This window comes from Pelophylax lessonae (genome assembly GCF_965119305.1).
Source record: "Pelophylax lessonae genome assembly, chromosome: 12".
Taxonomy (NCBI): Eukaryota; Metazoa; Chordata; class Amphibia; order Anura; family Ranidae; genus Pelophylax; species Pelophylax lessonae.
In genome coordinates, this window is record NC_138779.1 from 2,618,583 (window position 1) to 2,633,829 (window position 15,247).

Genomic DNA, 15,247 nt, shown 5'->3' on the forward strand with positions numbered 1-15,247 from the left:
ACAGCTTGTACCTGCTGACTGCTTATAACAAACAACTTGTACCCGCTGACTGCTGTGGCGCTCTGCATTGATTGGGGGACAATGCTGTGGTGCTCTGCATTGATTGGGGGGCATGCTGTGGCACTCTGCATGGATGGGGGCAATGCTGTGGCACTCTGCATTGATTGGGGGCATGCTGGTCACTAATTTTTCTGTTTGAGCACCAGCCGCCACTGGGGGGGGAGGCAATTAACTAAACCCGTATGGCTTTCTCTGCAGCAGCTGAAAGCCGGCTGGAGGGATAGAAGACTATGTCAGCTTTTAGATGAATTGCCCCCTCCCCCCAACGCCACGCCAATCCCCCTGCTGGGCCCCCTACTGGCCTGGGCCCCATAGAGGAAGACAGGCTGTACCCCTATCCACAGCCCTGCATAGAATTCCCCTTCTGCCTAAGCCCGGGTTCACACATATGCAATGCGGGAGCCAGTGCGATTCCTGTGCAGGTTCCCGCATCGCATCTCCCCCGCAGGCAGTTCACACCGCCCTCTGCAAACCACTAGGGGTGTCAATACAAAGGTAATGACACCCCCAGATCCGATTGCAGTGCGAACTGTGAACTCGGACAGAAATCAGATTGCATGGGTGTGAACACTTATGCGATCCAAATCCAGTGCAGGGAAAAGAATGGTTCCCGCACCTTTTTTGTGCAAATCCAATACGAGTTCATCAATGCAACTGTATGTGTGAATTCGCATCGCATCTGATCTGCACAGCAATGCAATGCGAATCACATGCGATGTCTGACAACGCAGTAGTGTGGACCCAGGCCTAAGGCTCGATTTACACCTATACATGTTGCTTTTCATCGTTTCTCCAGTGCTTTTTGCTGTTCTTTCCACCTTTTTATACCGCAATCAGAGGCGTAACTAGAGCCTTCAGGGCCCCCGATGCAAGAAACCATGAAGGGCCCCCCCAGATCCCTGGCCGGGGCCCTTCCCTTCAAGCCCAGGGCTCTTCCCACTAATCCTGGGGCTCTTTACTCTCGTTGCATGGCCTTTTATTACGGTCCCGCAGCAGGATTCTTTCACAGGTTCTGCAGTGGGCTCCCTTCCTGCAATCTTGGGGCCTCCCCACAGTGGTGCAATGCCAGGGCCCGGTCGCAAGTGTGACTTTTGCAATCCTGGAAGTTCACCCAATGGTTTGCTACTGGGCCCCCTGGAGCATGGGGCCCGGTAGCAATCGCAACCCCTGCAACCCCTGTAGTTACGCCCCTGACCGCAATCGGCGTTTTGCGTTTTTATATTTTTTGTTTGTGGAAAATTTGTGGTTGCAAAAGGCAAATCATGGCAAAATTGCGGTAAAAACACGATACATGCATTTCTGCAGCTTCTCCATTGAAGTCTATTGAACCAAAAAAAACGCACCGTTTTGCGTTTAACCACTTCAGCCCCGGAAGATTTTACCCCCTTCCGGACCAGGCCATATTTTGTGACTCGGCACTGCGTGACTTTAACTGATAATTGCGCGGTCGTGCGACGCTGTACCCAAATAAAATCGATGTCCTTTTTTTCCCCACAAACAGAGCTTTCTTTTGGTGGTATTTCATCACCTCTGCGATTTTTACTTTTTGCGCTATAAACAAAAAAAAGAGCGAAAATTTTGAAAAAATAACAATATTTTTCACATTTTTTTATATGAAATTCACAAAAAAAAAACAACATTTTAGGCCAATTTGTTTTCTGCTACATATTTTTGGTAAAAAAAAAATCGCAATAAGCGTATTTTGATTGGTTTGCACAAAAGTTATTGCGTTTACTAACTAAGGGAAAGATTTATGTTATTTTTATTGTTTTTTTTTTTAACAAGTAATGGCGGCGATCTGCGATTTTTTTTTTTTTTTGCAGGACTGCGACATTGCGGCGGACAGATCGGACCCTTGACTGACATTTTTGACACTTTTGGGGGTACCAGTGACATTACTAAAGTAATCAGTGCTATATATATGCACTGTTACTGTAAAAATGACACTGGCAGGGAAGGGGTTAACTTTATTAGAGATGCAGGGGTTAAATGTGTCCCTAGGGGTGTGATTCTAACTGTGGGGGGTGTGGTTTTTGATGTAACCACAGAGAGATACGATCCTACATAGCAGGATCATATGATCTCTGCAGTTACACCAGGGAGAATGACAGACGGCTTTGTTTACATCAGGGAGAATGACAGGGGGTTGTGTTTACATCAGCCGCCTGCCTTTCTCCCTCTCCAGCGGGAGATCGCGAGTGACCGGGGGACATCGGAGCCGCCGGTCACTCGCACTGGGATGGCAGTGAACGAGCGGGGGCGGGAGTATATGTACTGGTTAACCACTTGCCGACCGCAAGCAGTACATATACTGAGGCAGGTCGGCTCTGTCCCGCAAAACAACATAACTGTACTTCACGGTACCGCAAGTGGGGGAGGGCGAGTGCCACCGGAGGCGCGCACGTGCGTCCATTCGCCACCAGGGAAGCTGATCTGGAGGTCCGGGGGCCACAATATCCACCGGGCACACGCGATCGCTCCTGGGGAGACACAACGGCGGTCTGCTGTTGTAAACACAGCAGACCACTGTTCTGTCAGTGATGAACACAGGGATCCTCCGATTTAGAAACACAGATCTCTCCATTTATTCTATAAGCCACACAGTTAGACAGCACCCACTTGGGACACATTTAACCCTTTGATCGTCCCTGGTGTTAACCCTTTCCCTGCCAGTGTCATTAGTACAGTGAACATATACACATTACAGGGAACACTATACTACAAGAGAATACAACTTCTACCTGGAGTATATACCTTACTGTATACATATTACAGGGATAATTTGCATTTTTATTCTGGTGGGTGATTGTGTAGGCAGGGGGCCCCAGTGCACTGCATTGCCCAGGGGCCTATAAAGCTCTTAAGATGGCACTGATTCAGAGGAGAACTGTGTGAAAGTGTTGTGGGCAGACGAGACCAAAATCTTTGGTATCAACTCAACTCGCTGTGATTGGAGGAGGAGGAATGCTGCCTATGACCCCAAGAACCCCATCCCCCACCGTCACACATGGAGGGGGAAACATTATGCTTTGGGGGTGTTTTTCTGCTAAGGGGACAACTTCACCGCATGAAAGGGACGATGGACGGGGCCGTGTACCCTCAAATCTTGGGTAAGAACCTCCTTCCCTCAGCCATGGCACTAAAAATGGGTCTTCCAGCATGACAATGACACAAAACACACGGCCAAGGCAACAAAAGAGTGGCTCAAGAAAAAGCACATTGAGGTCCTGGATTGGGCTAACCAGTCTCCAGACCTCAATCCCATAGAAAATATGTGGAGGGAGCTGAAGGTTCGAGTTACCAAACATCAGCCTGGAAACCTCAATGACTTGGAGAGGATCTGCAGAGAGGAGAAAATCCCTGAGATGTCTGCAAACGTCTGACCTCTGTGACCCCAACTACAAGAAACCTCTGACCTCTGTGACCTCTGACCTCTGTGACCTCTGACCTCTGTGATTGCCAACAAGGTTTTCTCCACCAACTACTAAGGGGTCAAATACTTATTTCACTCATTAAAAGTAAAATTAATTTATAACTTTTATGAAATGCGTTTTTCTGGATATTTTTGTTGTTATTCCGTCTCTCACTGGTAAAATAAACCGACCAATAAAATTATAGACTGATCATTTCTATGTCAGCGGGCAAACGTACAAAATCAGAAGGGGGTCACATACTTTTTCCCCTCACTGTATATGTCCGCTATGTATTTATACTTCTACTTTATGTGTTATCTATCCTAGCCTGGTCTAATTGTGTCTCCTGTGGCCACACAATGCCCTCTCCCCTATATGGAGAGGACGGTCTGGCTGGCCCACAGTGGTGGTCCTTTGGGTAAGCTTGGAATAGTTTGGACAGAGTGAATATAAACAAATATAGAAAAAGGCAAATGTATACAGATGCAATGATATGTACCATATAATATTGTTATGTCATTAACTAATTATGTTGTATACATGCTTCTGCTTCGTTCTAGTCTGTTGACTAGTAGCGGTGTCTCCAAATCTCCTGAAGAAGCCAACATCAGGGAAACATGTCGGGATCAGACATTACACTACAACCACCTACTCAACACATATTTGTGACCACCGTATAACTGGCATATGTAAACAGAGGCGTAACTAGAACCTTCAGGGCCCCCAGGACCCCTTCCCTTCAAGCCTGGGGCTCTTCTCGCTGATCCTGGGGCCTTTTACTCTCAATGTTGGGCCCTTTATTACGGTCTCACAGCGGGGCCCTTTCACAAGTTCTGCAGTGGGTCCACTTCCTGCCATCTTGGGGCCTCCCCACGGTGGTGGAATTCCAGGGCCCGGTTGCGAGTGTGACCTTTGCGATCCTGGAAGTTCACCCACTGGTGTCAGTAGTTTTTAGTATTTTAATTGTATTATTTTTTATCATTTTATTACAATGTGACTGACTATGACTCTGTCCATTCAGAAAAGGAAGGAGCTGGTAAATTACATATTTACCGACCCCTTCCTGGTTCTCTATTGTGACACATCCCCTGCAGCAGTCGGCAGGAGAGGGGAGGGAGCACAGTGGGGGGGGGGGGGGTCAGCACAGTAGGGGGGGGATCAGGAGAGCACACAGGGGCCCAGAGAAAGCAGAACACAAGTGAACTGGATAGGAGTGGGGGGGGGGGGCAGCACAGTGGGGGGGGGGGGGGGATCAGGGGAGCACACAGGGGCCCAGAGACAGCAGAAAAAAGTGAACTGGATAGGAGGAGTGGGGGGGGGGCAGCACAGTGGGGGGGATCAGGGGAGCACACAGGGGCCCAGAGACAGCAGAAAACAAGGGAACTGGATAGGAGGAGTGGCGGGGGCAGCATACAGAGGAACCAATCTCCTCCATTTTCCTCCTGCAGCTACAGGAGGAAGGAGGGCAGTGATTTCTCTACATGCTGCCCCCATCTCCACCCCTCCTATCCAGCTGTACAGGGGAGCCACACAGACCCCCAGGAGCATGGGGCCCCGGTTGCAATTGCAACCCCTGTAGTTACACCCCGGTATGTAAACAATTTTAATGACTTTATTTTTAACCATGCACTAAATAAAATATGTAACATTTTATATTCAGAATTGTTTGCCCTCTATTTTATGGCACCGCTATAATCCGCTATAATCCCATCACATATCTGTTGTTTTGTATACACTTCTTCAGGGGTGAGGTGCCGGATATAATGCTGTCACCCAGCCGCAAAAAAACCCCCAAAAATCCGTGCATGCATGGAATTTGATTGGTGGCTACGAAGGTTGGCTGGAGCCAGGAGAGGGCGCTCTGCTCAGTCTGAACACTTTAAGGATTATTAGGAAAGAACTTCATGTGTTTGTGGTGACTGACCTTCTTTAACCCCGGAAAGCCCATTGATGTGAACACAACCTCCCAGTTCCTTGTTGTGTCATTTGGGAGCCCAGGTCAGGGGCCCTCCATGGAGGAAGTCCATCTGGGTGGCACTCTGAGTGCCTGAACTTTCCTCCATCATCTGTCCACACAACACTCTGAATCACCCCCTTGGTTTTACCCAGTGTAGGGATCATAGGGCTCTGAGTGTGACAACCGGGGAATTTTGATGCATAATGTAGACGCGGGTCATCTGACAATATCTTGTTTTTTTCCAGAAACAATGGAGTCCGGTCACTTATTTTATTTGTTTTGCTTTCCACAAATTTATCACTAAGCTGAATCCATTCATGGAAAGTGGAAGTTTAGCACAAAAGTTATTGTCACAAAATGTCACCGGCCAATATAATATCCTATGAATAATACTGCTGGACCCCGATATACCCCCATAGACTTCTCCCCCTCTGCTGGGCATGTGCAGACCATGCTTCATGTAAAGTGGGTTCCTGGTGTGCCAATGAGGGGTCCCCCCACTGTGCCCACTTGTGGTAATGCCCCATCCACAGGCTGGCCTCTAACTAGAGGGAGAATAACCAGAGGGGGGAGGGGGATGGCGCTGTGCTTTGTAGAGGCCGGCTATGGTGGGAGGAAGGAAGAGGGAACCACAGAGAGTTCTCCCTTCACAATTCAGCCACATCTGACCCCCAGCTGACATGCACAGTCTCCACTCTGACAGGGACCCTGATCTAAGGGGGATTCTGATAGGGACCCTGATCTAAGGGGGATTCTGATAGGGACCCTGATCTAAGGGGGATTCTGATAGGGACCCTGATATAAGGGGGATTCTGATAGGGACCCTGATGTAAGGGATGTAAGGGGGATTCTGATGGGGAGCCTAATGTTTGGGGGTACAAGGATGGGGCCTCCGATCGAAGGGGGGATTCTGATGGAAGCCTTGATGTACAGGGGGAATCTGATAGTGATTCTGATGTAGGTGGAAACTCTCATTGGGAGCCTGATGTAAGTAGAGACACAGGTATAAGGGGGGGGATTCTCATGGGGACTCGGAAGGGAGCCCTGAAGAAAGGGGGGACTCCCATAGGAACTCTGATGGAATCCCTGATGTACAAAGGGAATCTGATAGAGAGAATAGCGCGCAAATGCAAAAGAAATAACTACCAAATCTGAAGACAATCCATAAATAAAAATGGGGGTTTGGTCCCACCATATGGACATATCGTGCTCAAGCCCACTACTGCGTCAAAGTACCCCATTATCAGTGGGTCCTACACTATCCATGAAAAAGAGATGAATCCATTCTAACCCTTGGAGATAATACTCCTTGCTGGGAAGGATGTGCAAATGCACTACAGGGGACTCCTACTATATCCACTAGATCAGGGATATGCAAACCCTGGCCCTCCAGCTGTTGCAAAACTACAAGTCCCATCATGCCTTTGCCTCTGTGTGTCATGCTTGTGGCTGTCAGAGTCTTGCTATGCATCATGGGACTTGTAGTTCTGCAACATCTGGAGGGCCAGGGTTTGCATATCCCTGCACTTGATGGTGGACACTGATTGAGTACAGGTGTATGTGGGGGGTGGGGAGGGTTGCTCAACCCCGATAGTCTGGTCAGACCGAATACATAATAAACAGGCAAAAAATTTGGGGGAGCATACCCATGTATTTCCAAAGCTGCTGCAGCTATGAACCAAAAGACATGTATATTAAAAAAGAATACCTTTAGAAATACATGGGTATGCTCCCCCAAATTTTTTGCCTGTTTATTATGTATTCGGTCTGACCAGACTATCGAGGTTGAGCAACCCTCCCCACCCCCCCACACACACCTGTACTCAATCAGTGTCCACCATCAAGTTGATATAGGAGGAGTCCCCTGTAGTGCATTTGCACATCCTTCCCAGCAAGGAGTATTATCTCCAAGGGTTAGGCTGGATTCATCTCTTTTTCATGGATAGTGTAGGACCCACTGATAATGGGGTACTTTGACGCAGTAGTGGGCTTGAGCACGATATGGCCATATGGTGGGACCAAACCCCCATTTTTATTTATGGATTGTCTTCAGATTTGGTAGTTATTTCTTTTGCATTTGCGCGCTATTCTTTTTTAATATACATGTCTTTTGGTTCATAGCTGCAGCAGCTTTAGAAATACATGGGTATGCTCCCCCAAATTTTTTGCCTGTTAATCTGATAGAGAGACTGATGTAAGGGGAGACTCTCAAAGCGACTTAATGGGAGCCATGACGTAAGTAGGGACCCAGTAATATGGAGGGACTCTGATAGAAGCCCTGATGTACGGGGGAATCTTATGGCGAGACTGATGTAAGGGGGACACTGATGGAAGGGGAGGCTCTCCAAAGGGACTTAATCGGAGCCATGACACAGTATTATGGAGGATCTCTCATAGGGACTCTGAAGGAAGCCCTGATGCATGGGGGGAACCTGATGGAGAGACTAATGAAAGGGGGGGGCTCTCAAAGATATTTTGATGGAAGCCCTGATGTACGGGGGGGGGATCTAATGGAGAGCCTAATGTAAGGGGGGACTCTCAAAGGGATTTTGATGGAAGCCTTGATGTACATGGGGGGGGGGGGGGATCCAATGGAGAGCCTAATGTATGGGGGGACTCTGATGGGAACACTGATGTACAGGAGAATCTAAAGGAGAACCTGGTGTAAGGGGACTCTCATAGGGATTCTGATGGAAGCTCAGATGTAAGGGGGGACTAGGATGGGGACACAGGGAGCTCTGATGAGAAAGGGTCAGACTTAATTTTTTTTTTACTCAACATTTATTATTGGCCCGAGTTCATTTGGAAGTTCTTTGCTTAGGGTGTCACTAAAGGCTAACTGTATTTGATTTTTGAATATTTGAATGGAGAAGGGGGGGGGGGGTTATACTCCCTGTCAGGTGTCCATTAGGGAGATTTCTCTTCACTTCCTGTCCCACAGCCAAAACAGGAAATGTGAGCCAATCCTAAAGTGAGGGAATCCCTGCTGTGTCCCCATTGGAAGATTTTCCCTCTATTCCGGTTCTGGGGACATCCCAACATTTGGGATTTTTTTTCACTCTCTGTGATAATGGTAAACAGGAGAAATAGAGGGGGTGAATCTCCCCAATGGGGACACAGACAGCAATAAAAACCTGGGGGGGGGGGGGGGTGTCTAATCCCTTTCCACTCCGTCCAACACTAAAAAAACAAAAAAAGTTTTGCCTTCAGTGACACTTTAACTGAACTTCTCTGCTGGTCTGAATTATATAATGCAAGTGGCTCACTATGGTGGGTACTCAGCGGGGGAGGGAAGGGGGAGGAGTCAGGAGCAAGAAGAGGAGGTTCGGGGCTTCTCTGTGCAAAACCGTTACAGAGCCGGTAAGTAGAACATGGGGCTGATTCACTATAGCTGGAGATTGCAAAATTTAGTGCCGCTCTGCATGAGAGCCAATCAGCTTCCAGGTTTTATTGCCCCCCCCCCCCCCCAGGTGATCTCTGTACATTGCAGGGAATGTAACAAACTTTGTTGCAGATTTCTACCTTTTGTTATTCTGAAGAAATCATTGTTTGTTCCTCTGTGCTGAGTGGGTCTAATGGGAGTGGTTTCATAATTATCTATCAGCTGTGGCAGCTGCAGGGCTCTAATGAGGAAAGTGATCAAATACCACTAAAAAGAAAGCTCTATTTGTGGGGAAAAAAGGAAATCCATTTTATTTATTTGAGTACAGTGTCGCACGACCTCGCAATTGTTCGTTAAAGTAACGCAGTGCCGAATCACAAAATAGCGCCTGGTCATTAAGGGGTAGAAGAAGAGGTTAAAAAGCACCTCTGTTGTTGGTGGTATTTATTGCTCGGTGTGGGCAGATTAGATTTTAGAATGTTCAAAATAAGAAAGAGGGGAACTCTGCACTGAGTAGAAGGTAATGGATACAATGTATCAGTGTGGAAATATTGGGCTCAGTAATGAATACAATGTATCAGTGAGGAAATATTCTGCTCAGTAATGGAAATAATTGGTGACATTGTAGCGGAGGGAGAAGTTCTGTGAATGAAGACTGAGAATGTTCTCATAGTTTTATAATATTTCTGTCCTCATTCATAGAACGATCGTTCTCTGCTGAAGTTTTGCTTATGGAAAAAAAAAACTGTATAAAACCACAAAAAAAAAAAACAGATTTAAGTGGTAAATATCGCAAAACATTGATATTTAACAGATTTGTCAATGAATAGAAGTTTGTTAGTGAAATGACTACTATTGGGATGAATACAGAGTTACGTTAATGCAAACATTTATGGGGTACTGAATTGCCCCCACAGGGGGAGCTGAATCCAATGTACTCCAGGAGAAAGCCGAGTTATTTTAATTCTCCCTTCCCACCATGTGATAAAAACTAAAAAATAAACTTACCTATCCAAAATGGTCTAAATTCTGTAATTCTCACATAAGCTCCGCCTCAGCAGTGCTAGAACAAGGTCATCTCATGCCCAGAGCACACATGCCAAACTCGCCCCCCGCCCGCCCCTCAAGATGTATGAGCATTATGGGTCAGTAAAAATCCACCCCCCCCCCCCCCAAAAGAAAAAATCCTCTACCCCCCAAATTTCCCCTCTGAGTACACATCCTTTCCTCCACTCCAAATTCCCCCTCCTAGCACAAATCCACCCCCCCCCCCCACCAAAACTAGAATTTCCCCTCCCCTCTTCATCAGATCACCTCTTTTAGCAAAAATCCCCCAACTCCCCCCACCCCCAATAAAAATGTCCACTCCCCTCTTCACCATATCACCTCTTCTAGCACAACCCCCCCCCCCCCCTGCACAAAACCTCTTCCTCCAAATTGCCTCTCCCAACACAAATTCCCCTAAATCACTGCTCCTAGCAATTTTGCCCCCTGATGCCCACCCCCAAATTGCCACTTCCAACACAAATTCTCTGAGTACATATCCTTTCCCCCACTCCAAATTCCCCCTCCTAGCACAAATCCAACCCCCCTCCCCAATCAAAAATGTCCCCTCCCCTCTTCACCGTATCACCTCCTCTAGCACAAATACCCCAAATCCCCCTCCCCAAGCACAAATCCAACCCCCAAACAAGGATTTCCCCCCACCTCCCCTCCCCATCACCTCTTCTAGCACAAATGCCCTTCCCCCAAATTACCTCTCCCAACACAAATTCCCCGAAATCACCACTCTCAGCAATTTTACCCTCCCCTGACAAACTCCAACCTCATGTACTGATGTATTTTATTATTATTTTTTTTTTATTTCTTTTTGATTTGAAAATTACATAACAGCAACAAAGTTACCGCCCTGCAGCTAATAGGGGAGATTATCATATAAATCCTATTGTCTGGGGGGAGGGGGGGGGGCTGTGGAAAAGCCGCGGTTTGATGGATCTGGGCATTAGGATTATGTTGGCCGCATACACCAGTTCAACCAATAAGTCAAACGAACGGCTCCAGGCAACCAATCACCGGGGCTTTTTATCAGGGGGGGAACGCAGTTTCAGTACCTCCAGCACTGAATGTATGTAATGGCAAGGGGTGCTGGGCTGTGCTGGAGAGCCTATTGATGATGGCCATTGGGGGTATTGATGGTCACTGGTGGGAATCTATTTTTGCGTGGAGGCTTGTTGTTTCTGGGGAGGTCTTAAGCTGCTGATGGAGGATCTATTGTTGCTAGGAGGGATCTACTGTTGAAAGAGAGGTCTATCATTACTGGTTGCTGGAGGATCTATTGATGCTGCTGGGGGTCCATTGTTGCGGGGGGGGGGAAGTATTGTTGCGTGGAAGATCTATTGTTGTTTGGGGGGATCTATTGTTGCTGGCTGCAAGGGATCTATTTTGCTTCTTTTCTTGTGGTCATGAACAAATTCCATACAAATTACTTATCAATACAGAATGATACTTGGCTCGGAATTCTCTGAAAGGGGCGGTACAAGTAAGTAGATTTATAAGGGTTGGAGTCAAGGGGTGGTGCTCAGAGGTGGGTATGGGGCGGAGTCAAGGGGTGGTGCTCAGAGGTGGGTATGGGGCGAAGTCAAGGGGTGGTGTTTAGAGGTGGGTATGGGGCGGAGTCAAGGGGTGGTGCTCAGAGGTGGGTATGGGGCGGAATCAAGGGGTGGTGCTCAGAGGTGGGTATGGGGCGAAGTCAAGGGGTGACTCAGATTGGGGGAAGTTTCTGCACCTATTCTATGAGGAGAAAAACCCTGCCCATCACCAAGAGTTTATATATGGATATTCTGCTACAGATGGCAGAAATGGCGGCAGGTCGCCTAAAGCTGAACTCCGGGCAGACAATACAAACATCACTTCATGGATTTACTTCTTCTTTAACCGCTTTCAGACCGCCCGACGGAAGATGTACTGCGGCGAACCAACGTAGGGCTAGGTCGGTCATGCGCCTGCAGCTAGGGGGCAAGCACGCTCCCACCCCCACTCGGCAGCGAGGACTCCGATGCACGGGGCGGCGGCTCCAATTGCCGCCTGACACCCGCGATCGCTCCCCGCTGAGAGAGAAGGATGGTCGGATGTTGTAAACACAGCTGACCGTTCTTCTCTCTGGAATGATCACAGAGCTCCTATGATCCTTCTATATAGGAACACAGGTCTCTGTGATCATTTCACAAGCCACGCCCCCCCCCAGTTAGAATCACTCCCCTAGGTACACATTTAACCCCTTGATCACCCACAGTGTTAGTGTTAACCCCTTCCCTGCCAGTGTCATTAGTACAGTAACAGTGCATATTTTTAGCACCGATTACTGTAGTAATGTCACTGGTCTCCCCAAAAGTGTCAAAATCTGGTAAAGTCCGATCCGTCCGCCGCAATGTCGCAGTCCCGCAAAAAAAAAAAAAAAAAAAAATCGCAGATCGCTGCCATTACTAGTAAAAAAAAACAAACAAAACAAAAATGACATAAATCTTTCCCGTAGTTTGTAGACGCGATAACTTTTGAGCAAACCAATCAAAATACGCTTATTGTGATTTTTGTTTACCAAAAATATGTAGCAGAAAACAAATTGGCCTAAAATATTAAAAAATTTAGATTTTTAATATTTTTTTTTTGGGAATGTTATATAGCAGAATTTTTTTTTTCAGAATTGTCGCTCTTTTTTTGTTTATAGCGCAAAAAATATAAAACCGCACAGGTGATCAAATATCACCAAAAGAAATCTCTATTTGTGGGAAAAAAAAGTCATCAATTTTTTTTGGGTACAGCGTCGCACGACCGCGCAGTTGTGGGTTAAAATAACGCAGTGCCGAATCGCAAAATATGGCCTGGTCATTAAGGGGGCAAATCCTTTCGGTCCAGAAGTGGTTAACTGCAGTAAAGAAAGTCGAAAATGTGGAGCTGTGGTAGAGCTGTGTGTATCTCAGAACCGGATGGACAGAAATGTGGGTAAAATAACTTCCATACATATATGTAAAATTTTAAATTTTGTTGTTTGTGTGGAATTCAGCTTTAATCATTTTTGTGATGGAAATTTGGATGCAAATGCTGAAAAACCTCAGCCAGCTTCTTATTAAAGAAAATAAATGTCCCCCAAGATAGAGGTCAGGGGACACAAACTCCTCCCCATCCCCCACCTCGGATGTTCAAAGCTTCTTCCTTACCAGCCATAGTTGTTGCTAAAAGTGGAATCCCCCTTTTTGTTTTCTTCACCTTTTTTTTCTCTTTCATGCAAAAAAAAAAAAAATAATTTTATCCACCCAAAAAAAAAAAAAAGAAAAAAAACCACAAGGATTACAAATAAAATGATTATATTTTATATAAAAATGTCTTTTAAAGTAAAGTTCTAAAGGCATTTGAGATCTATACACAAAAGCACCAAAAAAGATACTGAAATAACAAAAAAAAAAAAAAAAAATTCAGTGCAAAATGTTTAAAAAAATAATTGTACTCCTATCAAACACTGCGTTATCTCCGCCCCCGAGACCGAGGGACACATAACAATTCGCAGTTAGTATAACTGAACATAAAACTGAATAAAGCCAACTTGGAAAATGTAAAAGAAATTGACTTTTAACAATTAAAAAAAAAAAAAAAACTTGACATTTTGTAAATCATTTGTGATGCATTTTTTATAAAGGCAGTCATTTTAATTGTAGACTTGGATAATTCATGTACATGACAGACGGATAATCCACAATGCTTGTCATAAGTATCATAGCACACAGCTAATAATATTAATAATGATAATTATTATATTCCTCTAATAGACTGGACAGTAGGTCGCTAAAATGTGCTTCTTGGGTGCCGAACGCAGACGATCGGCGCTATTCGTTAACAGCCATTCTCTAGAGTCAAAAAAATGCCTAAGGCACCGGAATTCCAAAGGAAAGAAAAATGAAAAATAATCATGGAGTCTCATCTTCATCCCTGAATGAGTTCATAGACTTCTGGTTGACGTATGTTGAAGAGCGGCGCCCACAACCATGAACCGACAATCAACGCAAAGTTTGGCAATAGGACGGCAGCTAGAAGGAAATCGGAATAATACTAGGAAATGGCGAGTCACTGCTGCTTGCATCCTTCCTTCTTGTCTTTGGGTTTATTGCGTCCCACTTTCTCCGATGGTCTCTTTGTCGGTGGTATAAAGATCGGCTCTGTGCCATCGTCCATAAAGTCATACAATCCATCTACCGGGACCGGTTGGGTCTGTGCCGAAACTGGAAATTCTGTAGATAGAATGCAAAAAAAAAAAAAAAGAATGAAATGTTACATCAGAAGACGCACTAAAATGTTTATTAGAAAAATCCGCTGGGGTGTACAGAGGATGAATAAGAGAAGGACGAGGAGATATCCCAATACTGAGGAGGAGATATCCCAATACTGAGGAGGAGATATCCTAATACTGAGGAGGGGATATCCCAATACTGAGGAGGGGATATCCCAATACTGATGAGGGGATATCCCAATACTGAGGAGGGGATATCCTAATACTGAGGAGGGGATATCCTAATAATGAGGAGGGGATATCCCAATACTGAGGAGGAGATATCCTAATACTGAGGAGGAGATATCCTAATACTGAGGAGGGGATATCCTAATACTGAGGAGGGGATATCCTAATAATGAGGAGGGGATATCCTAATACTGAGGAGGGGATATCCTAATAATGAGGAAGAGATATCCTAATACTGAGGAGGGGATATCCCAATAATGAGGAGGGGATATCCCAATACTGACGAGGGGATATCCTAATACTGAGGAGGGGATATCCTAATACTGAGGAGGAGATATCCTAATACTGAGGAGGGGATATCCTAATACTGAGGAGGGGATATCCTAATACTGAGGAGGGGATATCCTAATACTGAGGAGGGGATATCCTAATACTGAGGAGGAGATATCCTAATACTGAGGAGGGGATATCCTAATACTGAGGAGGGGATATCCTAATACTGAGGAGGGGATATCCTAATAATGAGGAGGGGATATCCTAATACTGAGGAGGGGATATCCTAATAATGAGGAAGAGATATCCTAATACTGAGGAGGGGATATCCTAATACTGAGGAGGGGATATCCTAATACTGATGAGGGGATATCCCAATAATGAGGAGGGGATATCCCAATACTGACGAGGGGATATCCTAATACTGAGGAGGGGATATCCTAATACTGAGGAGGAGATATCCTAATACTGAGGAGGGGATATCCTAATACTGAGGAGGGGATATCCTAATACTGAGGAGGGGATATCCTAATACTGATGAGGGGATATCCCAATACTGAGGAGGGGATATCCTAATACTGAGGAGGGGATATCCTAATACTGAGGAGGGGATATCCTAATACTGAGGAGGGGATATCCTAATACTGAGGAGGAGA

The 15,247-nt window shown here is 46.0% G+C and overlaps 1 protein-coding gene across 3 annotated transcripts in view; it reads right to left on the reverse strand.

Annotated features, from left to right (window-relative positions):
- Window positions 1–13,509: 13,509 nt before the first annotated feature.
- Window positions 13,510–15,247, reverse strand: part of LOC309567908 (uncharacterized protein) — a 102,712-nt gene continuing 100,974 nt past the window's right edge. For all 3 annotated transcript variants that reach the window (XM_082273441.1, XM_082273440.1, XM_082273442.1), the window contains one exon: window positions 13,510–14,091. In XM_082273441.1, the coding sequence (XP_082129567.1) occupies window positions 13,928–14,091 (164 nt within the window). In that variant the 3' untranslated portion in view covers window positions 13,510–13,927. The remainder of the gene's footprint in view (window positions 14,092–15,247) is intronic.